A 27,582-nucleotide genomic window follows, 5' to 3' on the forward strand; every position below is an offset into this window, starting at 1 on the left:
CTTGCAGTGTTGTAAGAAGTCAAGCCTCATTGTCCTCTTATTAAGAGCTAACTGTGTCCATGAAAACAAAGTTTCATGACTGCTGCTGTCGTGATTTGAGCAGCAGACGTAAACAGGGTCATCTCCAGCCATAGTGGGTGGATGTTTGGTTTATAGCACTGAGGTTAAGAGTGAAAGCGTGTGACTAAGAGCAGAAAACAGAGGAGTCTTTGTATACATCAAGAGCCCTCAGGCAAAACACAGAGAAGGAGAATGCTGACACAGACTTTAATGGAGAAAGAAAAGAGTCCATTATGAAAGTTACAGAGAACATAATTCATTTAAGAGAAATCAAGATTTAAAGGACTTACAGAGAGGAATATGAATACTGATGTCAATGCGTCATGCCTGGTGGTTTGTTGTCAGACTTCATACGTGTGTTAGGGTACCATGTATCATGTCAGGTGGAAGACAACTCGCTACCAGAAACTATTGTCCGCTCCTTGTTAGATTCCTGTTGGAAACAGGTTTCTTTCAGTTCAACCTTTCAACAGGAACCAGCGATATGAACAATGAAACAATTGCAGCTCTTGCATTTTAACACCAACCTCCCAAATCTGTAAAAAATTGCTTTCGGGATGCTTTTTCCTTCTCTATCCCCATCTCTCCATAAATAGAAATGGGGGTGGGGAGTGTGAGCAAAAGAAGGAAATGGGGCTTTATCTTATCTGAATTACTCAGGTATGAGAGCACAAGGAGAAAGCTGCTTAGTAGAGCTGCTTCCAAGCTTGCAAATACATTGCAGAGACTGAGGACCAGCACATTTACTGCACCAAAAAACAATATTATGAGTGCTTGAAAAATATTCCCCAATCCATACACTATAGTGGCTTCTAAACTTCAGCAGTCGGAGTCATGAAAATAGAGTGCTTTGTGCAGTAGCTTGCGCAACCAAGGAACTTTCTCGTCCTCAGAGTGCTTTATTATTTTTAACGAGACAGGCTGAGCACTTCTTGATAAACATTTTTTCCTTGAAGCAGTAATCCTACTTAAACTTTTTACCTTGTCCCTACAGCATACAGCTAGGAAGTTAATAACAAGACTAATTTTCTCTTAAAGTGCTAGTCATGTTAGCACAGAAAGTGAGGGGCCATGGTTGGAAATAAATTGAAAGTGCCCTGTTAGTATGCAGGCTTAGTATTTTAAGAAAAAAAGCTTTTCTAAAGCACATTTTCTAGGATATCCAGTTTCTTTCAAACTACACACACACAAAAAAAATGGTATTAATGTTGCAATGGGAATGTTCCAGCCTGTAGTGTTTGGTCCTGATGCCTAACCCTGAAAATGTTTCCATTTTCCTAAGTCTATTTTGTCACAGGTGAGTGACAGACAGCAGGTCATGATAGAGCCAAACCAAAGAGCCAAGATTAATCTGGGAGATCTCAAAGGAAGGGAGGCTGTCCATACATCTGTGCACTTGCCTTTGCTTTGAGCAAGGTGCAATGCATCTGCGGTAGCATCACAAACCATTCCTTTTTTAAAAGCCATTCTTCTCTTCGCTAAGAGAATTATTAAAGCTTTTAAGAGTGAGAGTTTAATTAATGGTGAGAATTTAACCACATGAAAATGAGGAAATTCAGAGCCAAGCCTGCCATCTAAGTCAATCTCATGTCTGTCCCCTCGTATCAGGGTGTTACAACAGCCTCTTTCATGGTCACATGAGGCTGGCCAGGGGACACACTTCTCACTAGATCTAATACAATGAAAAGAAAAACTGTCTTTTTCCCCCTGTGGTCTTAGATGCACATGTGGCTTTTCATACCATACACATCATGTGTTCTTGGAATGAAAGGCCCTTTTGTAACATGCACACACCAGCCGAGGCAACTTAACATCGGGTAGGATTGTTAACTCAGTTCCCTAAAGCCTCCCATGAACACTGTGGCAGCATTGCACTGGAGGAGGAATGTGGTTGAAGGAATTTGACCAGCTATATTATAAATAATTCACGATACACACATCACCATTGCTGCTCCACCCAGGTGAACTACTGTTACTTAATGGAGATGAGTTTTCCTTATAGGAACAGAGGAAAACTTAAGGACAGGCCTGATGATTACCAAAACACGTGTCTTGCTGTGCCTGGGATGGCCGAGACGTTCTCATGGCTGTGTTTGAAGGAGTCATTACCACTCTACAAGCACTCTCAAAGCCATGACCACCTTCCTCTGCTGCCTTTACATCAGAAGACCAGTGAGAACCATACTTCCTTAGTAGGATTACCAAGCAATGAGTGTTTATTCTCAAGGCCTCGATGCCTTTGAATGTACCTGCATAGGCAGTAGGAAAGCAGTCATCAATTAAAGTTCACATTTTGCAAATTTGAAGGATGCACCTCCTGTATGTCTTAACAAGAGCTTCCTGATTTGAAGCAGCAAGTTAACCGTGCAACTCCAAGGAGCAGCAGTTCTCTGTCCAAGCATGGGAATATATCTTCTTGAAAGACTATTTTATAAATCAAATTATGCCCTAGGAAAGCGGTCCAATCTGGAAAGGAAATCTTGTCTTTGTTGCAGGGCTTGTTATTAGGGTGCACATAAAATGATCTACCAGATATTTTCAAAGTTGACCAACACAAATTTTATCACTGATTTGGATAACTCCAGAATGGGCCGGTTGTGTAAATGCCCTCCATCCATTAGAAAATAAAACAAAGAACACAGACAAAGAATTTAACAATTTTATTAAAAATTGTACCAGTTATTAGAAAAAAAAATCCAAGTATTAAAGTATTAAAAAGCACCAAAGAAGAAAGCACAAAGCAAATATACTGCACAGATACAAAAACAAAAGGAGCTCTGCCCAGTCACCATTGGTACAGGCAGGAGTCCTGGAGGCACACAACCAGAATAAACAAAATGCTACATTCTCACTGGGTCTCAGTCCATGGCAAAGAAGGTGTGTGCACTTCAGGACTAATCCAGACAGAAATCTCACAGGAGAGCATCGGGTTTACTTCTGCAGCAGGACAGTATCATATTCTGGTGAATATCAGAAGTCATGGGGAAACCCTTCATTGAGGCGAAGTTTATTAAGTACATTGCAAATTCCAGCTCACCTTACCCTTTTTGTTTTCCAGATGAAGGACTCTCAAGCCTTTTTTTTTTTTTAAAGTATCCCACCAAAGTAGAAAAGTCATGCAGGAAGCAAGAGGCATGAAAGAAGGGGCAAGAAAATGTGAATTCATATTTCACAGTATTTTCATCAGAGAATTTCACCTAGAAACATGGGAGACTGTACTACATACCACTGAAGAGAACAGAAGAGATACATGATTAATTTAACCAAAAAAATCCTCAACATCTACATACCCAAACTCAAATTTAGTGGTAGGATTTTCAAATGCACACAGTGGAAACAGACATACAAATCCCTCGGGTTATTTTGAAATTTCCCTTTTACGAGCCTAACTTCTGACATGTATTTAAGGAGATCCTGACAATGTTGTTTTTCTAATGCACCAGTCTCTCCCCATTTTGTCATAAAATACTTCTTTCACAACAGTCTGATCAAAAACTGAGTTGAGGAATCTGTGATGATGCTCTCCTGGAGCTGCGTCCACAAACTGGGGAGACTCCTTTAGATTTAAGAATAACTTTATACATGCAAAATTTCCATAATAGATTTTAAAAACAGTTTAAGAATCTACCCTTCCCACCCCTCCATTCCCCAAAGGCAGCACAGAGTCTGAAGACAGAACTGAAACATGGCTTTAAAAAACAGCCCACAGACATTAGGTTTTGCTTCCCAGAAACCAACTTCCAGCATGGGATTCACAGGAAGAGACCCTCCTTTCTGTGGCTAAGGGGGAAGATGAGGCACATGGAAGAAAGAAGGGGTAGGGGATGTCAGACTGCATTCAGTTCAAGACCACACACCCACATACATGCACGCACACACACAATTACATTCCAGTGCATTGATGTGTTTGGTCTTTTCTGCTTTTCCTGGTGGAGAAGAACTGAGCTGTGTAACACCTGCGTGAACACATGCAAACCAAAGAAACAGAGACCACTGAAGTCTTTAGGAACTGTAAAAGATTGTCCTAGGACCTTTTATCAATTCCTTGAGGTATTTCTTCTTGCTAAAACAAAGGCAACAGGTAGGCATTTTTGCAAATGATCACAAATGCCAGTTTGAAAAACAGACTCTTTTGAAAGATATTAAAACCTTTGTAGTCAAATTATGCTAATACTCAATAATGCTCGGCTCATGTGCAGAGCTCCCATGAATATGAACGGGCATTCTATGGTTCTTTTACTTACAATCCCGCAGTAAATACTGCTGGCAAAACAAGGCAAGACCTCCACAAATCTGCATTCTCCTTTGATTCTAGCACTTATACTGAGTGCTTTCTCTATTTTTCCCTTTACATAGCACACCATTCAGCATGTCACAGTCTCACCATTCCCACAAGTTCAGCAGAGATATGGGACAGGACTAGCAGTGGAAGGGTGGAATTAATTGTAGAGTTGACAGGGCCACTTTGCAATAACTGCCTCAAGTAATTTTGCTTTTTCTTTAAAAAAAAAAGCAACCTTTCTCCCTAGTCTACTAATGGTCAGAATCTGCTGTTTCCCAAAAGAATGCCAAGTGCCACACCGAATGAAGTTCCACCTTGGGTACAGCTCCAGTGACTGCCATGGAACAACTCCAGCACTGCAGTAACCTCACATGCACACATTGCCCATACCCAGGCTTGAGAGGACAAAGCAAACAGCCAGTAGAAAGGAAGATGCCTTTGCAATCACCCTTTCTACATCAAGAAATATTAGGTTCCTCGCCTCTATTCTCTTGGTGATACACAGCTCCAAAACAAAGGATGATACAGAAGTTTCTTTCAGGACTCCTCAAACCAGAGTTTAGCCAACAAATATTTAATAACAACCAGCTATTTAAACTGAGATATGTGATCAGTTATGCAGGAATTCAGTGCTACCAGGGATTATCAGCACCTTGAGAGAAGGCTGCAGCCCTACACAGATCCATCAGCAACCCTTTCCATGCAGTTTCATCCTCTCCCCGTCTTTGTTGTATCCTATTTGCAGCAGTTTGCAGCTATCCCTGGGCAGTCACTTTGTGATTACTGGCTCAGCTTTCAAGAACTGCAGGAAATAAAACTAAAGCTAACTATTCCCTACTAGCACCAGGCTTGCAGGATCCTGGAATGGGCAGGTTACAAGATATTCAAAAGGGTGGGCAGTTGGGAAGGGATAGGAAGAACGGTATCCCTCAAGGAAAGAGAGGTGAGGTCTGAAGCCATTTTTGAGATCTGGGGAAGGGAAGCAAGATATTTCAAGGCTGCTGGTACCATCAACAGCAGGTCAAGCTTTTCTTAAGAACTGTTCATTAAAATAGGCATTTGTTTTAGAAGAAAGATCCAACTCTTTTTTCTAAATTGTTAGACCGTAGTTTTACAGCACAGAGAGAAACAGTGTTCCATTCTTTTCACCAAAACGAACTAATACCTAAAAACCTGAGCATAATCGTTCACCAACAGGATATAAACCATGTTCTTTGGAACTGTTTCCCCAAATAACTGACATATGTCCATGGTCACACTGCAATAGCTACTCTGCAGGCAAGATCTCCTCAGTGGGTGCTCAAGAGGCCTTAGTAACAGAGAATGGGTGACACATACATGCTGTGCATCTGTGTATTTTTTGATAAATGTGTGAAATTTTCCCACTATTTTCTCAAGTAGGTGAGACTGTAAGTATGAAGTAGTTGCTTTTCCATATCTGAATAACCAGCCTGCCCCTCCAAATCTACACGAAGCAAAGTAAGACTTTTGGGTTGACAGAGCATACTTCCTTTCTCCAAGATATGCAGATATGAAATATAATTAAAATATATTATCAGTGGTTGTAAATCTCTGGCACCAGTAACCAACACGCATATTGCAGGAAGTCAGCCTTTGTCTAGCATTAGCTCTATGTCTCCAATGAAGTATTGTTGTTCAAGTAGATTTTAACTTGAGACCCTGGCATGACCAATTTTGATAAGTCTGTTGTTGCAACAGGAAATACGGACTGGCAAAGATGTATCTTTCCCTGAGCCAAATGACTCTATTGAAGCAGGCAGCCTGGCTGAGGAACCATTTCAGGTACTTGTTTCTCCATGTTAAGAAGAGTCTTGCCCTAGATAAACTGGTTGGGTCACAAGAACAGAAAGCACCAGTACCAGACCTATCTTTCCAGCTTACTCATCCAGAAGACAGGCCTTATTGGCCTGTTTGGCCGTCAAGTCAAGGCAGAGGGAAAGGGGAAAGCTCACAATGGTTTTTAAGTGTCAGAAGCAGTTGCTGAATTTTTATAGTTTGCCGGGCTGTTATGATGTAGCATTGACTGTTCCTGATAAAGGGGTCCTGGCAACCAGTGGGAAAATGCAAGCATCACATCCTAGGGCATGCCATGCAGGGAGGCAGCATTGCTACGTTGCTTCCTGAGCCTCTGCACTCCTGCCTCTTAAAGACCTTCTCATTTAAGAGTCTTCTTAACATTCAGCTCCTCAGGAGTCCCTAGTTCAGTCTGTGCTTGCACTACCCCTCAGGCTTTCCCCACCATTTAAGTCCTCTTTCTCCAATGACCAGCGTTTACACCAAGCAGACTGTGCAAAGCAAGGTATGGAAAGCCTGATCTCTGTCAACATGGGTGGAGAGTGGCTTCCACACTGCTGCAGCAAAGTCAGCAACAGCGATCACTTAGATCGCTCCGGGGAACTCTGTAGTGCACATGCTTAAAGAAACAACACAAAACCAAAAACAATACCCCCGCTAAAAAAACCCTCCCACCCTCCCTCTCCATAAAACCCACCCCACAAAATATTACTTGAGATTCATTTACATGAATTATTAACCATCATGGACAAACATATTACTCTAGCTCTAGCTAGAAAAATAACATAAAAGGAGAGAAAAAAGTTTTTCTCACATAAACTCTCCTTATGTTGAAAGAGAGTGCCTGTGAGTATATGAAAGTGAAAAAGGCTTAGGGACCTCTTTCAGAGAGCTAAAGTACATTTTGCCACAGTAGAGCAGGATGCAAATCAAGAGAATAGGGCTGGGAGAGAGGGAGAAGGTCCAAATTTAACTCTGTTCAGCAAACTGTTACCAGACACTACAGTGCAATGATAAGATTACACAACTACTAGAGAAAGCATGAATTAGAGAAGAATATGCAGAGAGGGGTGGAGAAGGAAAGAGTATGTGCAAGTAAACTACTCTTCCATACAGTAATGCTTATTTTTCAGAGTGGACCAAGAGCAGAAGAATTTCTCAACACCTGCAGTCAACATTTGTAACACAACTGAAGAGCCATTCCCTGGACAGCTCTGCCTCACGTTGCCTGTATCATCTGAGACATAGAACAAGGTGCAGTGGCAATATGGAAATGGTCAAAAAAAAAAAAATCTGTATTGCTTTTCTGTTTGCGTTTTACCCTAGTTGTCACTGGGTTTGTGAACTAAATATATTTAAGGCTACAGAAAAGTAGCTATCAATATTTAAAGCTACTTCATTTTGGTAGGTTAATTTCCCTGTGCTGGTCCAATAGTGTCAGCCATATGGACAAACTTCTGAGTGCATACAAACTGGGAACTGCTAGAAGATCTCCCTTGAAGTAATATTACTGCTGTTAGTCAGTATATGCCTACAGCAGCCTCCAAACACTGCATAGTAGAGTAATGGACAGACTGCTTGTACAGTGTACATATCAGACTAGATACTAATTAATTTCCCTGTCAAATCCTGAAGCAAAACCATTGGATGCCTGGGATCTAAGCCTTCCTGATCAACCACACTATAGTAAAAGAAAAGAAAGACAAAACAAAATAAACACCCATCATAAAACTAGTAAAAACATATACATTAGCACTGTAGAAGAATGACACTTGTGTCATATTGCATGGTTTTTGGCTTCATGCTGGCTCATGGGCACTGAGAACACTGGACTGGAAGCAAACAGTAGCAGAAACTACTAGTCAACAGCAACTCCAGGAAGGTTTAATTTTTTCTATTGATGGCAATAACAAAGAACAACTTCATGTGAGAGAGCTGCAACTGGTGCCCAATGGAATGACTGAAGAGGTCAGATTTCTTTGCGATTTTCTCTCACAGAGGGTGAAATGAAATAAACAGTAACCAATGAAGAAAACAAGTAACCCCGTGGATTTAAGCTACCTGAATGCTTTTCATTGCTAAAAATGTGGAGGCATTGAGCATCTCTGCTCTGGAAGATACCCAAAGTACACTTGGTCATCAATCCCAGGCATCATTTTTAACTAGCATAATTTTTAACCAGCAGCCAAAATGACACTCCTGCACTCTACCATCACCTAATACACAGGGCAGAGGAAGCCTCCCTTGCACAGAGGTCACCGGTGCGGGGAACCAGCAGCAAGCTTTACCAAACACACCCACATTCTGGCTTTCCTTTGACAGTGTTGGACAAGAGCTCCCTGCCTCGCAAGGCAGACAGCAGCAAAGAAGAGTCCATAAAAACACCCAAACTTGAAGACGAGTATCAGAAAGTCAGAGTCCTCACATCCGGCCGGCGGTGTGCAATGTCTCGCCCCCGAACCAGTGTTTGTTCAGTGCTCCCTGCAGACTGGATGCGGCCTGAAACAGGCGGGCGAAGCTCACCTCTGCCCAGCGTGGTTCCTGTTCGCCTCCGCGTTTAAGGCCAAATTGTGTAGGAAGAGAAAAAGCTGCCACCACACTTGATTTCTGTTCTGCTGATGCTGTAGACAAGAACAGTTGGAGCAAGGTTATTTATATTTCTAAAATTGCAACATACCACTTCTCTTTTCCAATAACAACTCAGTTACACTTTTCAAGAGCAGACACTTTAATCCCATCAGCATAACAAGGGGGTGCAGCGAAGGATGAGGGGAGAGAGGGAAATGATAAGTTCTCCAGAAATAATTGTAGCTCTAACATTACAAAAAGAAAAGAGCAGACCCTTTATGCATTGTGCACAAGAGGATTAAACTTTTTTTTGCTTGTAGGATTTTGCAGAGTTTAGCCAAGTGCTGTTTTTAATCAGATTGGCTTCTGAGCCTTTCAAAAGCCCCAGCTGCATGAACAAACAACCTTTTTTTTTTTTTTTTAAAAAAAAAGCCCCCCTTCACCCCGAAAGTAAAAAAAAAGAAAAAATATAACTGGTGATCCATCTGTAAGTGATTTGACACCGTGAAGGTCAAAGGGTTAATCTTCAATTTAAACCACACTGCTGAGACAGCAAAACTCTGATTTCATCTAGTACAAGAAAACACATTCGTGCACACACACACTCCCCACCCACCCTCCCCCCACCACATTTTCCTTCCCAGCATCTCCAAGATAATACTGCCCTTTTTATAGCCACTTTTGACAGTAAGCCATAAATAATCAGCCTTGGAGCCCTTTCCTACTGACTGGAGCCAATTAAACCTTAAGCAAGAACATACTTGAAAACACACAAAAACCCAAAACCAAGAGGTTATTTCAGGTCCCATTGTCAAGGAAGAAACATGGGAGTTGAGTTTCAGGGGGACACCAGACTATATAATGCAGCTTTGGGACAGGGACACTGCTCCTCCTTTTGTTATAGTAATAACCCCTGCAAAAGTGGCCTCGATTATACCCCCACCTTCCTGCACTTTAATGGCATCTCATACAAACAGGTGGGTTTCTCTTTACATTGCCCAGCCTGGGATACTATTTCACCTCAATAACCAACCCTCTGTTAGAAGTCAGTCTTCATTTACTCATCCAGAATTCCATATTTGCTAAGCAGACATGATAATTTCTGGAAAACAAAACAAACCAGCCCAAATCTCCGCCCCCTCTCCCCCCTCCCCAATCCCCAGCAGACAAGGAAACAGAAGACTGGCTTCCAACAACTTAGTCTCAGTGCAGAGAAGTTCATAAAAGAGCACTGAAGCACATTATATGAACAAGATGTTTCATCTCAGCTTAGCCCAACAGGGCAGAACAACACGGTTGCAAGTCATTTTTTACATTGATGCTTTAGAATTTTAAGATTTTTAGCTTTTTGTAGATTTTAATGTAGCTGTAGTTTTCTTTCACTTTAGACTGTTATTTTCTCCGTTTGTGTGCCACATTCCTGAAGCTCAAGTTTAACCATCTTTTAACCCTCTTTTCAAGACAATAGATTTTTAGCAAGAACATTCTGTTGGGTCATGCACCTGGACTGAAATAACAAGAGATATGGTAGGCAAAACAAGATAGAAGGCTCAAGACCCTTGGAAGGACTCCAGTGGGGCAGTTCTGAGGGTGGTACCAGGGCAAAAGGGGTCTTAGGATTGGATGTCCCCATTAGATACGATAATTAGTAAAAGATATAAAAGAGTAAGAACTCTGTATGTAGGCACACCTTTGTACTCCGTGAGCCAGGCGGCTTTCATTAAAAGAGCTGCTCTCTATCTTATCTATTCCTAATATTGTTTGGAGAATTTTTTCCTCCCATTTTAGGCAACAACATAATCACAAATAAGAGAGAGTTGAAATTGGAGTTGGTGTATTGGAGAGGTGTCAGCTCTTCAAAGCCCTCCCAAACAGTCATTAAATTATGTTTGTATTTCAGCCTGAGTAGATCTGTGCCATTTAAATCAGAAGCACATACAAAACAGGATGCAGAAAACCTGTATTCGTCTTGCATCTTAGCAGTGGGTCATTATTCTTACCCTCAAGACTTAAAAGTGGATGTAGAAGAAATGGATTTAGAAGAGTTTACACAGATCCCATGACACATTTCAACAGCACTGTGTTCGGAGCATAACCCACAGACAGTGGCTCTAGAGCCTGCTATCACCTCTTTCAAAGTAATCAGCCCTGGGTTCAATCAGTCCTGACTGCCCAGGCATTTCTAGGCTTACAGGTGAAAACAATCTTTTATAAACTATCCCCTAGGGCTAAGTTAAAAAAACAACACCCAATTTGATCTCAAAAAGCAAGATATTTTCTGTTTTGTTACTCGTATCTCTGACCAGGCTTGTCCTTCCTCATCAAACTCCAGAGATTCTTCTCGTCCTCCTCCATACAGCCACACTCCTCCATACAGCCACACTCCCAAACCTGCTCAAACGTGCACATGGAACCACAGTGTCCCTATGACATCTAGATATCATGTTTTTATCACACTATTACAGCTAAGGCAGACTGCTCCTTGGGGTAGGATGACAATGAAGTGGCATGCAAGCATAAAGTTGTCTTCTGCAGTTTCCACAAGTAAGGAACTATGCTAGGAGAGCACAGTGGACAAACATACTACAGATGCTCTGAAGACAATTTGCTTTGTCAGATTATTCTATTCCATTGGCAGCCAAGAGGATAAAAATGTCTTATAGAGACTTAGTAAGGGAAAGTCAAAAGGATGTTTAAAAATTGATACAGAAATCCTAAACTTGAAATATACCTCAGCTTCACTGGTGGGCCCTCTTTAATGGAAACTCTCATGGAATTTTATAAAGCGGGTTAATTTGCAGGTAGACAAGAGCAGTGCTGATCTGGGATGTACAACTTCAACTATTCCACACTGTTGGGAGGGCAAACACATGTAAGAACTCCCATATTGATGTCCCACTACATGTAGGAGGCCGCTTTGTGCTTTTAACAGTTTTCCAAATATTCTGTCTCCTCCAAATTCTTCATCACCTCAGGAGAAAAGGATTACTTGCTCTTTGCAGTGATAGGTAAAGGACACCATGTTCTGGAAAATACAATGGAATGACTGAGCTCATGCTCCTCCCATTTTTTTGAAGAGAAGGAGCTTTTTGAGGAAGGTATTGGGTTTTGGTTTTATTTCGTAAATAAGTTTTAGAGCTGTACTTTTAGACAGATTACAGACCTAAAGGATAACCAATGGGATGTGGTATGACAAATAGCGAGAAAAACTCTAATATGTTTTTAAGTTCATATGCTATTGTGATTGTTTCACTACCTCTTGAAGCCACTTTTTTGTACAGCATTTTTGTCCTTTTCCAGTTAAAAGTGTTTCCCATATTTGCTTAAGACACTGAAAGAGATTTCCATGCAAGAGCAGAATAGGAAATACTTTACCCTTGTTTTCCCCTGCCTATAAGAAGCATAACATTTCAAATAACTTTTTGAAGGACTTTGACACCATTAATTTTGTTTTGAAGTGAAAAAATAAAGCACTAGATTGAGGGCAGCTTTCCAGGTTTTATTCCTATACCTAGGGCTTGCTTGTATTTCTGTGGGTCCGTATTCAGTCAGCATTTCCTTCCACAGTACTGTGATCCCATACACACTTTCACTGAAGCCCACTCATACTGTCCTCTCCTTATAGCAGTGCAGGAAAGTGAACTAGAGCTGGATAATGATTAAGGCCAGAAATAATCTGATAAATAAGTTGCCTTTACTACTGAATAGGTCATCCTAATCCATGGCATCGTGTAGTCAGGCTGATGCTTGTGCCAGGACAACAGAAAGGTGGCTTGTGAAGAGGAGCAAGATGGGACTGTTTGCTTCAGCAGCAAGCCTAGCTAATGGGGTTTAGAGTTATGGCTTCACTTCTGGGGTGATCTGCTTTCAGTGGTACTAATTCAGTATGGGACAAGAACCACAGAATGGAAATGGCAGATGTTTTTTGCAGTAAACAATTTATGGAAAGAAATAAAAAATGTCCATTTCACAAGTTTCTGTATCTTTTCCCCAGACACACTTCTGCCAAGATCAAAATTCTCAAATATTTCAAGACTGAGGGTTTTTCGGTGTGGTATAAATTAGTTACCAGGAAGGACAGAAAACCAAGAAGAGTGATTCCATTAATTTAGTAACTATTTTTTTTATAGGTGATATGTTTTGAGGCATTTTTTTAAGACTCATAACTAAGACTGGTGTATAATTTCCCTAAGCTTCACTATGCCAATTTGTCCCTTATCAAAATAATTCAGTCCTCAGAGTCACTACTGCACAAAAGTATCAGGGACGAAGAGTTTGTCACCTCCATGCGGTAGCGACAAAATGACCCTTTTGTGGCTCCCTTCCCAAGAAGGAAAGAAGCCCCTTTTGCCCTCTTTACTAACTGTAACTAAAGAAGACTAGACTTGTGAATACAGTAAGTCAACACAAAGCTGGAAACACATAAAACCATTTCCTATTGCAGCTGCTGCTTTTTAAAGGGGATATCCTTAAGAGACTGTCTGTCTGAAGCGTTAACATGAATGCTTCAATGAGTCACAAGGAAAGGCCATTTTACAGGAAAAATGTCCTCTGCAGCAACAGTACACATTAGTGAAGCCTATTCCATGAACTGTGCTGAACCAAAAGCCAGAATCCTGGTAAACAAGCACAAAAAAACATGCAAGACTTTTACTGGAAGCAAATGAAAGAGGGACATGAGTGACCCGACATTTATTCCCTCCCCCTAATTAATTCCTAATACAGGTTCCACACTGTAAGCATACAGATATATATCTGCCAAATGGCACCCAGACATCAAAACCTTTTTACTCCTGCTGCACCCTTGCACGCAGTGATCAAGGGAAAATCAGGACAGGTTATGCACCCCAAAGAAAATGCTGTTCCTTTGACACAGCTCTGTGCCTCCTTGAGCATAAATGTTTAAAGATGAGTAAGATTTACTTTTCTACCTGACACATATATGCCATTAATATCCCTACTTAAAAAAGTAAAGAATATGTTCATCATATACACGTCGTATGTGGGTCTGGTACATTTTTATCACATACACAGCAGGGTACCTGTCTACCCTCTTGATGTCACGGGCAGCTTCTGACTTTGCTTCATAGCTTCCAGATGGTTAAGGGTCACATTCTGATCCCATCTTAACTAGAAGGATTAATATGGTCATAATGGCACTATTAGAGCAAAAGAAGAATAATAGCATGTGTGTACATAAAAACATCATTCTTCCTTTAATGACTAATACAAGTATTAGCAACAAGTTGCTGGGATTTTATTTATTCACTGAATACAAAAATACTTGCACACTGGGAGTAGTTGCTGACTAATCTCTGAGGCTGTTTTGGCTGCCAGGTGGCTGGAGGCACATTGTGCTACCACAAAATATGCTTTAGCTTAGAAAGACTAAAAAGTCACAGTCCCCAAAGCAACAGAGGTTACAGAAGGTGTCCCCCACTGGAGCGAGAAATGCAGGCCAATGGAAGTCAAATACAAATCTTTCCAGCTGTGATTCCTAATGACCAAAAAATAATGCATGTGTAAAAACTACAAGAGAAAAAAATGAGACAGTAACAGAGAAAAAAAAAAGAAAGAGGAGTTTAGGGGCATGATTTCTTGTGGTGACACAGAGAGGAGGATGAGAGATCTTCCCTGGGGATCTGCACCCTTCCGGCTTGCAATAGCTCTTACATGGGACTAAATTTGTGGTAGAAGGAGGTGTCATCTCAAGTACTGCTTCCTTTCTCATGAGCCTCCATCAGACTTTGCATCAAGATAAGCAACATGTGTTTAAGGAGAGAGGATATAGAGGACCGGGTGCTGCAGAAGGAGCTGCGCAGGAGACCCCCAAAACCCATTTATGGGCGGCCCAGCCCAAGCACAAGGGGCAGCACGAACTCCTGCTGAGGCGCTAGGTCTGAGCAGCAAACGGCGACGGCTGTTGCCCCAAACCTGCTGCCGGCACAGCTGCGCAGGTGAGCCCTTTCTCAACTTTCTTGTAGCTCAAAAACAAACATGCAGCCACTCGCGCTTTCCTCTCCGGAGCGGGCAGGAAGGGGAAGCAGACAGCCGCCATGGTAACAGCCAGCTGACGGCAACCTGGGAAGGGCAACCATCGGCCACCGCGTTCCCAGGCCCCCGGCCTTCCCCTCCTGCTCCTCCCCGAGGGGGGGGGGGGGGGAACGCTGGCTTATTTTCCACAAATACCGTAAATAAGGGACCTGCATTTCCACAGAGCCGCACCTGATACCGCTTTCTACCTGTGGTACGAGGTCCGGGGGGATTCGCCCCCATGTTCGGGGGGGGTGGGGTGGTGAGTGTGATGGAAGAGATGCCCAGGAGAGGACACCTCACACCCCCCAGCGACGGCCGGCAGCAGCAAGCGGGCGGGTTTGTTGACTCAGCCTGCATATGATGGGGCAGAGCTGTTCCACAGCCCACCGCGTCCATGCCCTGCCCTGCACGGGCCGCGGGACCCACTGACCTGTTTGGCATCCGTTTCCTCGCCAGCAGAAGGGAGGTGCTCCCAAAACTGTTCACTGCTGCGGAGACCCCCCCTAGTGATTAAAGTCTGCCTCGGGGTTTGGTTAAAATAACACTTTAAAAGTTTTTACAGGAAAAATATCCTGGCGCTGGGGGGAAGGAAGGGGGCGCGGGGCCGCCCGGCTGCGCGGGGAGGCGGCGGGAGGGCAGGTGCAGGGCTGGCGCCTGCGGGCAGCGCAGCCTCTCGTCAGCAGTGGCGATGACTCAGAGGCTAAATTTAGCGAGCGATATAAACACAGCCGCCGAGCGCAAACACCGCCCGGCCGGGCCCTCGCACGCACCGCCCGCTCCTCCTCGCCGGGCCTCCGGGGCCCGCGGGGGCTCCAGTCCAGGGTCGGCACCTCCTCGGGTCAGCCTTGCACCAGGGAAAACCTAACTTGGGTTAACAGGAGTTGCCTCACTACTTTTATTTTTGGATCACTATTTGTTCTGCTGTGGTCCGGTCCTTTGAAATTGGCAAGGGTAGCTATCGCGGAGAAACAAAAAAAAAAACCCAAATGGAGACTATAAAAGGCTGGCGGGACATTCCTCCTCAATGGCTTGAAACAAAGGAGGACTGCACTTGGGCACTTGCTTTCCTGCCTTTCCACCATAAAATTTAATTGAGTAAAATACAAACACACACTCCTCACCATAAATAATCAGTCCAAACATCTCATCATCCCCCTCGGAGTTGGCACTATCTTAATAAGATCAACCAACCTAAGCAGAGGACTGGAGGCAGAACAACTGGGTTCCAATGAGCAATCTTTACATGATCTCGATCAAGTTATAACCTGCATTTTCTAGTCTCCCACACTAAAAAAGAAGTGGGGTATTACTGCAATTACTTCTTAATTGAAAAATAATTTCTCAGCTGTCACACTGCTACAAGGGCAAAGCATGTTACCACTGTCACAGCCAGCAAAGTGCTCTGAGAGCTGAGGAAAGGCAAAAGAGCCTGTGGAGACTACAGAGGTTGTACTGGAGAAACATCAGCACTGAACATTAACGTCACTGCACTGATGTTAGAAATACTGCAAAACCATTCACCTGTGCTGTCCCAGAGAACTGTTTTGTGCTCTTTATTGTGGGCAGTCTTGGTCTTTTGAGGTTGTGGCCCTACTGCCTGAAGACAGCGCAGTTCTGTGTCTGGCAGGGTGAAGGATTCACAGTGCACCACTGCACAGAGCTTGCAGGGCTCTCGTGCCACCCAGCTCCCTTATCCTCTGCCCACTTCCTCTACGAGAGCTAGGCAGGAAGTTTTGCTTTTTAACATTATCCCCTATTTTAAGCAGGAACAAACCCATAATATATTTAAATCTCTTGTCAGCTGAAAGCATGGAGAAGAAGGCTAGATTAGGCTGATGCAAAAGTTTTGTGGTTTTTATTTAACTGATACACAGTGGTTGTATGTGACTTGCATCAAGAGTTTGCATAGCCCAGCCTCCAACAGCAGCATTATGTGGCTGCCTGAGGAAAAGCTGAGGGCAAGTACATGCAATAGGTCCCCCTAACACTCTTTCAGCATCTAACTAGTTTGAGCTTAGGACTTCCCGAGTCAGATCTGGTTTCTGTTTATTTAATGTCTGCTTCAGTAGCCATAAACTTGTCTCGATTCCCCTTGAGCCCAGATAAAGCACTGGGATGCACAATATGCCCTGACAAGGAACTCCACAGAGCTACCTGTTGCATGAAAAAAAATACCTCATTTACTTTGAACTGGCTCCTACTAGCTTGACTTGATTTTTCCTAGTTCTTGTACTGGGAGAAGTTGGTCTATCCATCTCCTTCATGTCACTTTTGATTTCTGTTTAATATTGCTTCCCTCTTGCTTTGTGTCTTTTTTTAAGCTTAGCAGTCCTAGCCCATTTTTTTCATTTTTCATATGGAAGTTCCATCATCCTTCTTGACTTTCTCTGAACCTTTTCAAAGATGCAGTTCTGCTGCATCATTTTGGAAGAAGAAAAGCAGAATTGCACGTAACATTCAAGATATGGGAGAAACATGGATTTATACAGTGACATAACTATGTACTTTTCTCAGTTTCTTAACATACCAAAGAATACCATTTCAGATCAGATGTGAAAGGGTCCAGCAAGTTTCTGTTAACCTAAATGTCAAGTAATCAGCTCCACAGGCAGCAGGATTTCAGAACGGGTGCTAGGTAAGGGGCAATAGGTTGTTGTATCATTTGTATGCATAGGGGAAGGTGCACTTCCAAGCCCACCTCTTCCTTCATTGTTATTGGTCAAAATGAAAAAAAAAAAAAAAAAGAAAAAAGAATGAAAATTTAACAACATTAAGCAAAAAAATGTCTCCACTTCCTCATGTCAAGTTTCTGACACCACTGACCATAAGAATTCTTCTTCCCCCTATGGCAACCTCCTTTCCTCAAGCCTAGGACTCCAGTTCTGTAGCCCGCGAGAACTTTGTTTTACATCTCAGTCTTCCCAACCTCACACTCACTCTACCCCCTGCCCTCTAAACCAGGCTCACTCACTTCAGGAGTTCACTCCCTCACCATGCTCCTGCATCCTCAGCTGGAGATTCAAGTCCTGCGCTGATGGGCAACGTGCAGAAAGCGGAGCTGAAGAGGTGACCCACTGCTGTGCACAGCAGCAGCAGGGACCAGCAAGCACTAGCCAGCTGGGAAGATCCTGAAACATACTGACCTGCTAGGGAAACAAAAGAATGACAACACTTACCCAAGTCTCAAAGAGACTGCAGGTACAAGTAAAGTATGGAGCTGCCGGTGCTACAGGCTCAGTCGCAGGACAGTCTGAGTCTCTGCACTACATTATTGGGAAACTTTTTTGAAGATTTTTCCTAAAACATAAAGTCATTATAAAGAATGGTTTCCTGCAAACAATACTAGTGTAAAAAAAGCAACTGTTAAAAATTCCGTGGTTGTCCCTTAATAAACAATGAAGAAAAGCCTGATGAAGTTTGTGATAAATGATGCACATGTAGCACTGTGTGCCCACTCTCTCATGCCAATGACTTTCTGAAAAGAGATGCAGACTCCTGTTGCATAAGCAGAAGTGTCTCAGAGGAGACTTTGATAACTCTCATGAGAGACAGAGGGGAAAAAATATGCAAATTGTAACAGGTTTCACTTTCAAAGGAAAATAGCATTTCCTCCTGGATAGGAGGAAATGTCATTGTCATTAGGTTGAGGCAAACAGGTACATGCCTAGTTGTCTGCCCGCAGCCAGTATGGATGCAGGCATTTATGTTCCACAGGCTGCTCAAGCCTTTTGCAGCAATGGTGAGAATTATTTGCTGAACCAACTGAGGAATTCAGAGAAACAAAGTTTTCCATAGCTAGATCCACAGAGGCTTTTTGAGCATGGTCAGCATATCCAAATCAACTGCAGGATTCCTGATGTGTTGGAAAGGGGCTTTGTTGTTGTTTGTAATGCACTTATTTACTCAAGAAAGCTCAGCTCTGATTCAGCATCTGGTTCTCATTGAGGCTCAGCTTTTTTTAAACCAAGCTTTCCAGATGGGTTGACTGAAGCACAAGGAGGTCAAGAGACTTGTCTGAGGTCATACAGCAAGTCAGTGGCTCTGCTTGGACCTGAGCCCAGAACTGTTCAAGGCTACCACTCCTTGGCTCTTAAAGAGACAATTTTATCCCCTGTGAAGTGATCTTATCTCCATGAAGAAGAGATGCAATAAAAGCAGTCCCCTCAAAGCTGCAGCCTGCTTAAAAAGAGTTATTTTATTTGGAAAAAAGCTGTAGCATTCCAGTGTCTCAATGGAGCAAGTCAAACTGAAGGGGTGTGATACTGATATACAGTGTCATCCACCCCACCCCTGTATAACCCTGTGCTCCTCTGGGGTGGCTTTACACTGCTGCCACCGCTGTCCCTGATTGTCTACTCACATCCCAGCTAGCAGCACATCATGTCGTGAAATACACTGTTGGTTCTGCACAGATTGAAGCCCCTCCTCAAGGCAAGGAAACTTAAGTTCACTCAGGACCTGCTCAGGACCTGAAGCAGAGCCCAAGCACTTGTTGCCACAGCCTGGGCATATGGGGTGTGGGCAGCACATCTCAGCCAACCAACCAGCAGATCCCCTAAGCTCAGCTCTGTTCTCCATAATCTCAGAGTACAGTCTTTGAGCTCAGCCACAGACTGGGCTACAGCAAGCAGTTCACAGGCAAAGGCACACTTGCTCCAAACCAAGAAGGAGGTGGGAGGTCCTGGGTTCTCCTGAAGAAAACACGGCTTGGCTCTAGCTTAGTTTTCCAGGGGTAGGGTGAAAAAAGTACAGCGGGGGAACTTTGCCAGAAGAAACACAGCCTCAATCAGGTAAGAGGTAGTAAAGAACTCAGGAAAACACAGATGAGTCTCGCATGTCATTCTGCAGAACTTTTGCAAACTGGATCAACCTGAAACAGGCTTTGCTACTTAGGAACATAGAGGGTTGCGCAAGCCCCTCTTACAATAAATTCAGCATCTTAAGGAGATAAAAGCCACAGAGTTCTAGGGAATGTCACGTTATTGCTCTAGCACTGTTCTAAAGATGAAAAAGCCAGGTTTTAAACTACTTTTTTCTGTTTAACATATTAATAGGAAATGAAACTCTGAAAATGGTGTACATGCCAAAAGCAAGCATAGGTGCAGCCAACTTTCTTATTCTTACAAGATGCATACCCAAGAATCTTTTGTATAGCCAAGAACCACAGAATAAATACCATTTAGCTCCAGAAGCCCAGGGAAGAGATAACAGTGACTCTCCAGGGTTCCCAGTGTGGGATGGGGTTAGACCATGCATGCAGCTGAGTCCAATGACAACTCAGTGACGTCAACCTCAGCAGCTATTGCCTGCTCAGTTTCTCTCTCAGCCAGGGATGTACATTAACCAGCAAGTTTTGTGTCAACACAGACTTGCTGCTGCAGCAGGAGAATGGGGGCCATACCTGAACTGCTGGAGAGTCTCACAGAACTCAAGAGCCATGAGGGCAACTCTTGAGCTAACTGGATGCACTATTCCAATACTAAAAGTCTTTCCTAACTCCCACTGAAAGGGCACACAGGTTTTCTTTTCCCAGGTTCACAGATAAGATGTTTTGTAGGCTTCGAAAAGAGGCACAGCTTGTTGAAAACCAGCTTGCTCTCTCTCAGAACTTCACAAGACCACACTGGTGTGACTAACTTTGTGGTATTTTAACTCTGATTCAAGACACCACTCTGGAAAGTTGGTTTTGACCAAATGTTTGAGACAAGCTGGAACAGGGCATCCAAATCAGGGATTAGTTTCACAGCAAGATAAACGATAGCCCAGTTTTTCATGTCTCAGAGGCTTCCCCTTCCAAACCACAGCACATTGTGAACCAGTTCACGTGTCTCCAGGGGCAGACCGCTTGCTTCTTCAGCAACGGGCTAGGAAAAGTCACTGCACATAGGACAGAGGGGCTTCTGCACAGGGGATCTCTGCCAAAAGCCAAAGGAAATCCTCCATGCAGGGCTGGGAGGGAAGGGATTGGGCATGACAACAAAACACTCCATGGGGAACAGTGCCTTGGACACCAATATGTGGCTCGGTACTCAGTTTTCCTGACAAACAAGAAAGAATCCCTTAACAGATCCAAATGCCAAGGCCTATCCCAGGGTCAGGCTGTGGATAACCACTGGCTGAACTACTCTGTCCTCAAGTTAAGTTTTCAGGTTGTTTTGTTTTGGGTGTTTTTTCCTTATGCTTTGTTTTCAAATTCAAATGGCCGAAGGCCCTCGTTCCCGTCCCCTTTACAACTTGTTGCTCTTCCAGTTCAAACAAAGAGCGAAGCCCCTCCTCTGCCGGGCCCCAGGGGCCGGGCCGGGCCGGGCCGCCCAGCGCAGCCGGACGCCTTTGTTTACTACGGCTCCCACACGCCGGGCTGGCCGCCGGCCCTGGCAGCGGGGCCGGGCGGGCACCGGGAGCTCCGGGCCAGCAAAGAGCCCGACCCCGGGCAGCCTTAGTGGGGCCGGTTCGGGTGGGCGCTCCTGGACGCGTTTCCAAGGCACAGACATCAGATATGGACACTCCCCTGAGATGAAAGGGGTCAAGTTACAACCAGTTCCACCAGTTCAGTGCAGGGCTCCTCCGGCGGGATGGTTAAACCTTCCCTTTCCTGTGAGAGCCTGGCGAGGGAGTGGGGTCTGCAGCTATCGCTGGCGAAAAGGCGCCACCGCGGAAAACCCCATTCAACCACAAACAACACGTGTTAAAAATCTCGTGGTAACTCGTTATTCCTGCAGTTTGCTAAATGACGTTCATAGCCCTAAACATTTCTATAGAGTAGTATTCCTTTTACAGTTTCTTTAATCCTCCTGCTATTAGGAGATGAGTTCCCTTATGTCTCAGATGACACAGAGAGGATCAAACCTTTGCCCAGCCACAAGCCAAATTCTCTGGCCAGGACAGAGATCCTCACTTACCTTTGAGAAGGGCTGCAACAGATCCCACAGTTAACAGAGCAGCAGCTCACTTGGAGTGAGATAAACTTTCTGTCCCCCTCTGAAGTCAGCAAAATTTCTTCATATATAAGTAGATACACTCTCCTTGTTGGGCTTGCATAGAAGTGGCAAACTATTACCTACTGCCAAACCTCTGGAACCTCTGACCAGCTCTGCATGGGCTGAGATTTCCATTTACTCAACAGGGGAAGAAGGGCAAGGAAGAAAGAATCAGGGATTTTGGGGATGATGGTTATTTTGTTTCTTTGAATAGCAGGGTTTCTTTTTTCTTTTCTTTTTTTCTTTAAGAAACAAAATCAAGAATCTGGAGTGTGGTTTTCAGACCTGATGGCACCTTACAGCTGTCTTTTGTTGTGAGGAAGTTACTCACAAGTCTGAGATGCTAGCTAGGACTGTCTGACAGAGGAGCTGCTATCAAGTCTAGCACGATCTAAATATACTTTATAACATTATATAGAACTACCCTTAGACAACAAGGAGTGTCAGAACAGACTCCAGGCTTCTTGTTATCTCCAAGATGAGGAGCTGACATAAGCCACAGATGGCCACTTATTCCACAGAAGAGAAGATGGTGGTGGTGACAAAAGTGGAAAAGAAGAGTAAAAGCTGTAATAGAAAGAAAGGAGATCCCTGGGAAAAGCCTCATAAACCCCGCTGCTAATGAACTGGAAGAGCTGGAATAGCAGCAGCTAACACAAAATAGCTACCTTCCCAGGCAGAAAATGGAATCCCACACATTCTCTTCCCTCCACCTTGCCAATCTTTAGGAAGAGCCAGCAATCTAGCATAAGCAAAAATCTATCAGGATACTCCTGCCATTTTATTGCTGTTGGCATTCTGCTACCTGGAAGTACAGCCCACTTAGCTGATGCCTGGTGCCAGTCTTCTAGAGTACCACTCTTGGATAAGTAAATCCCCATCTTCCCCTCCAGAGACACCCTACCCTCTGTATGTGGAGCCGGTGGAACTGGTCGGCAATGCACTGCAACTTCCGTGCAATCTGCACCTCAGCACGTGCTTCCTGCTGACCTTCCTGAGGTTCCTCTTGGAGGTGTGGATCCAACCCAAAGCCAGCTGGAGGGACATGTAAACGGTAACCAGCATTCCCTACAAAGCAGAGATCAGAAGAGTCATTCGTCCAGTGCGAAGATTACCTTTTCTACTCAGTACGCTTCATGGAGGAAAGAGCTGCACGTAATCCTAAATTTTTGACTCATGTTAAAGTCCAGTTCCTGAAGCCCAAACAATGACTGTGTACTGTAATCATGGAGTAAAACATTTGCTCAGCTTTTAAATAGACTTATATAGATTAAGCAGAGCATTGTGTTGCTTCCCATAGTGAAATGAGTGGCAGGATCTTACAATTGGTTCTTTTTGTTTGTTTATAGTTCAGTCAAGTCCTTGGGTTTTTTTGATGACAGTTTTGCAGTTTTAGAAGATCTCTGCCTCAAGCTGTCTCCTCTTAGAGGTTGCAATATCTTTTCTCTCAGACTTTTCTCAGTTTTCTGGCATTTAGTGGTACTGATTTGAATTAAAGCTGAATTGGATACACAAAACTGAATGGTGTCGCATCAGTTGCTAGTAAAATACTGCACGGACATGCTATTTATTCAACAACTTTAACTCTGGTAAAGAGCCTAAAAGCTCTAACTTTTTGCATTTCCCTCTTTCCACTGAAAACTTCTAGGAGTCTTCCTATGCAGATGAGACCAGTAGTAGTTAAAAAATGTAGGCAAATTGTAGGATATAAGGTACAGTGAGCACTTGAACATCTAGCAGAAAAATCAAATGTGATAAAATAAAGCCAAAAAACGAAAGAGAGGGAGTATCAAAGACAGCAGAAGCAATGAGCAAGTGCCTGGTTCCTGCAGTGGACAAGCAAAGGTAAGAAAATAAGTTGTCTTTCTTGAGGGAGTTGGACCAAAGCAAAATAATTTCAGTCCTTTAATAACAAGCCCTAATGAAAGAAACCTTGCTTGATTGGGGAAGTGCTAAAGGGACAGTTTCCTTGCTGCAAAGCTAATGACACTGGAGTGCTCTTACCATAGAAGAGTCTCCGTGGCTCTTCAGTGACTCCACAAGGCAACATAACATCCTGACTGGAAGAGGACGGGCTGAGTGTTTGAGTTGCCTTGTCCTGCTGCTCAGGATGCCTGATACCGGGACCACAGCAGTGTGTGAGGGGGAATAGTTGAAACCTCCCCAGAAGGCAGCTGTAGGACTGGTTCTGTGTGAAAAAGCCAGTTGCAGTCATCTCACCAGGCTGACCTGCAAGTCCAAAGTCATCAGAGTGAAACACGTCATCGTCCAGCCCATCCAGGCTAGAATAGTCCTCTTCCAGGTAGCTGGGGCGATCCATTGCTCCTGCAATAAAGGGACATTTGAGGAAACAGCTAAGACACAGCAAGAATGCTGTCCAGGAGATAATGCCTTCTGCTCCAACAATAAAACACAACTGTTTTTACCACACCTCCCTCCCTGTGCTGCCCATCTGCATGAGCAGGAGAGGCGAGTGACTTCGTGGTGAACGCCAGAAGTCCTCAAGTGCTGGGCCAGAGAGAGACAAAATTCACACATGTAACAGTCCACCGACAGCTCTAATTCTACAACTGCTCACAAGTAGGTAGCCAACCCCCAACCTCTCAGCACATGGAAACTGAAAAGACATTGTTTTAAAACGCAACCCCAATCCTTCCAAAAGCCTTGTGGCCAGTCAGCTTCTTTGGGGTCTGCTTTGCTTTAGCCTGCTGTATTTGAACTTTATGGTATATAGCTCATTCACTTTTTCCTACCTATTGGTTATTGAAGAAGAACTCCTGTAATCACAAGGCTGCAAGGCCAGATTTTTAACAAAACCCAGCGGTTGCAAAACTCGAGAGCTGGCAAAGCCATTTCTGTGAATCTCTCCATTACTTGTCCCTGTGAGAGCCAACTTTCCTTTGAACTTCTCATTTCTTCCCTCAGCTCGACTTAAGACATGTCCCAAAATTGGCAATGCAGTCACTTCTTTACCCCTCTTACCCTCAAGCCTACATGCACTGTCACTGCAGTGGTTCACCCTACTACTAAAGAAGACCATTGCTGGTCTCAGTGTTTAAAGCAGGACTTCTGTCGTTGCCACAGTAAACATTCCTGAGCTCTGTTACAGTACAGAGTTGGACTAATATGGTGGAGGGAAAAAAACCCATAAGCCCTAAATCATTATTTAAGAGTTCTTTGCAAACATAAAGCAATTAGAAAAAGAATTACCAAAAATGCCACAAGTCCTTTTACTGTTACCTGTGCATCTAACCCAATTGGAAGACAGACTCCTAAGAGATCCATCTCCAGGATTTCCACCCAATTCCAAACAAGGCAGTGAAATTCAACTCTTCATGTCTCTTCCTTTGCTCTGGTTTGCGAAGCATTTAATAGAATGGAAGACTAGCAAGAGGAATTTCAGGCCTGAAGGAGACATTAATAATAATTTTATAAGGATGTGTTCAGCGCTGCCCTTGGTGCTCCCATCTCCTCCCAGGTGAGCAGCACTCAGGACACCAGTACTCTAGAGGAGACAAAGGGACTGAGCAGTGCAAGAACTATTTGTGCAGGGCTCTAACTTGGGGGCACCATGGTTATTTAAGTTGCTGCATCTCAGCAGTTCACTCAGCTGAGCGACAACTCCCAAAAATGTGTCTTCAGAGCAGAACAAGTACCTGCCCCACAGTTGGTCCAGCTCTGCTGGATGACAGCAGTGGCACAGCACTCATAGCATTCTCATCCATGGCTTGAAGCATACCGAAAGGAGTTACGGGCCCCAAGAGGCAGTCATGGATGATCATCTGTCAGCCCCGCTGGGATACGGGCATTCCTCAAAGTGCAGCAAAGGCACAGAGCAAACAGTGAACAAAAGAGGGTTTAGAGAGCAAGAAGTTTAACTCAACCTCCTGCAATACAGTCCGACCTTTTTTGAAGAGCTCCTCGGAAATGCCGAAGAGAGAATGCCGAGGCAACGTGAAGGATAACTCATCCTACAACTCACTGAAACTCCTTCCACTCCCTCCAAACGCAGCTCCCGCCGGGAAGCGCAGACACTGGACAGCTCGGGTTCTGGGGCTCTGCCCGACGGCGGGCGCACGGGCACGGGAGCTCGCGCGTCCCCGGCGCCGTGCCCGACCCACGGCGCTTCCTTTCCCGAGCCAGCGGCCAAACCCCGCCGGCCGGGGCCGCCGCACGCGCGCGCTGACAGGCGGCGGGCCGGGAGCGGAGGGAGGGCTCAGCGCACACGTGCGTGCCAGCGTCCCAAAACAAAGCTGGCCGGCCTCGCTTCGACACCGCCGGCCGCCCTTAACTCCTCCCCGCCCGGGCTCCAGCCTCGCAGATGTGCCCCCAGCCAAGAGGTTTAAACGCGGCTCCTTCGGGCAGCGCCGCAGGACGAGACACCCGAGCCCTGCGGGACGGCCCGAGAGGGGCAGCGCTCTCTGCAGAATCAGCCACCGCCTGCATCAGCAAATCGCTGCCTTCCCGGTGCCAGCCGAGCTCATTCCCAGCCCGCCCGCTCCTTCCTTCTCCTCGCTTCCCCACAGCCGCGGGACTCCGGGCAGGACGGGCCGGGCGGGGGTTTGCCCCGAGGCGAACCCCCTTCCCTGTCACGATCGCGCCCGGCCTCGGCGCCGCGCTGACCGGAGACTTGGCTCAGAGCGGCCGGCCCCAGTGGCGAAGGGGCTTTCTGGGCACTCACCGAGAACCGGGACGGGCGTCCCGCGGGGACGGGGCGTCCCGGGAGCCGCGGCCGCCGCCTCCTCACGGCCAAAGTGCGGCCGGCGCCGCCGGGCGCGCCGCGAACAGCTGACGGCGGCCACGCCCTCCAGGGCGGCCCCGCCCCCGCCCCGCAGCCAATGGGCGCGGAGGGGCGGGGTCGCCGGCGCGCGCGAGCGGCGGGGGCGAAGCCGCTCCGTCCTGATCCAGGTGGGAGCGGGGAGGGAGTCGGTAGCGGTCAGCTCTCAGCGGGACCGAGGCATGGAGCCGGGGTCAGACCGGTCCCGCAGCCCGGCAGTCATCCCCGGCCAGGGGCTGAGCCACCCGCACGCTGGGCTAGTTTTAACTCTGATGGGAGTATGACTCCAGCTAGTTATCTTACAACAAAACTCTGATTTCTTGGCTTTAGATGAGTTAGAAGGTTCTCTTTGACTTGTAAACTCTGAATGCTGAGGTGTGATGGTCAAGGAGTCCTTCGCAGCATGTCGTGCTTCTTAGTGTAGATGAGTAGCAATACACAGGACTAAAGAATAAACTAATAAAGAAAATTTCTCAATAATGCATTCTGTGAAGCCCCTCGATGAGAAGATCAGAAAAAAACCAAAACCAAACCCATAAAAAAATGCCAAGCTTCATGCTTCAAACAACAGCTTGGTGCCATTTATCCTTCCTCTCCCACTGATTCATCAAGTCCACCTCACCGAGCTGAGCGAGGCAAAACCTAGGTCCTCGCCGTGCAGCAGCACCCTGTCAGGATGTTTTTAAAACCTGCGTAACAAGATCTCTTGGAAGGGAGATTTTAAAACCCAGCTGGCAGCTGAGTAATGTTAATTGCTGTCAAGTCTGCCACACAGTTATTGAGGTTTGTAACTTAAACTCAGGGGAGGGGTTAGATTGGAAACCGATGACTGGCAAGGTGAGGCTAATTACTGTGGTTTCCTTGTATCACATTGTCTTGGCCAGGCTCTGTGAGCCTCTCCAGTTAAATGTTTCAGAGTCACTGTGATTTTGGGTGAGGTATTTACAGTTGCCATTAATAGATTAATAGGCTAGTAATGTTCATTTCCTCCAAGAACCCATTTCTTTATGGTTCTTGTCCAAACATTCATTTCTACTCTTTTATTTGCCAGAAGGCTTGAGCCTTTG

At 44.9% G+C, this 27,582-nt stretch overlaps 1 protein-coding gene across 7 annotated transcripts; it reads right to left on the reverse strand.

Annotated features, from left to right (window-relative positions):
- Positions 1-270: 270 nt before the first annotated feature.
- Positions 271-26,516, reverse strand: BMF (Bcl2 modifying factor). 7 transcript variants are annotated; one of them, XM_051791468.1, is made up of 6 exons: positions 26,420-26,516; positions 24,979-25,143; positions 23,743-24,063; positions 22,643-22,806; positions 8,681-8,778; positions 271-493 (listed from the first exon to the last, which is right to left on the reverse strand). In XM_051791468.1, exons 3-6 carry the CDS (start codon positions 24,056-24,058, stop codon positions 469-471), a joined length of 603 nt encoding a protein of 200 aa, XP_051647428.1. In that variant the 5' UTR covers positions 24,059-24,063; positions 24,979-25,143; positions 26,420-26,516; the 3' UTR covers positions 271-468. The 7 variants fall into 7 exon arrangements, with proteins under 7 accessions (XP_051647428.1, XP_051647433.1, XP_051647429.1 ...); XM_051791473.1 differs by lacking the exon at positions 271-493 and having other exon boundaries at positions 6,843-8,778; positions 23,968-24,063; XM_051791469.1 differs by lacking the exon at positions 271-493 and having other exon boundaries at positions 6,843-8,778.
- Positions 26,517-27,582: the final 1,066 nt, after the last annotated feature.

This window comes from Manacus candei, unplaced genomic scaffold (assembly GCF_025592945.1).
Source record: "Manacus candei isolate 608988 ecotype Guabito, Panama unplaced genomic scaffold, ASM2559294v1 h1tg000033l, whole genome shotgun sequence".
NCBI lineage: Eukaryota > Metazoa > Chordata > Aves > Passeriformes > Pipridae > Manacus > Manacus candei.

Bases quoted from the DNA above. Each gene is read 5' to 3' on its own strand.
- BMF (XM_051791467.1), bottom strand. From the start codon at position 24,058: ATGGATCGCCCCAGCTACCTGGAAGAGGACTATTCTAGCCTGGATGGG. The intron at 22,807-23,742 runs GTAAGAGCACTC...TCTGCTTTGTAG, and splicing joins GCCACGGAGACTCTTCTATG to GGAATGCTGGTTACCGTTTA. The intron at 17,905-22,642 runs GTAGGGTGTCTC...TTTCCCTAGCAG, and splicing joins ACCGGCTCCACATACAGAGG to GTCAGTATGTTTCAGGATCT.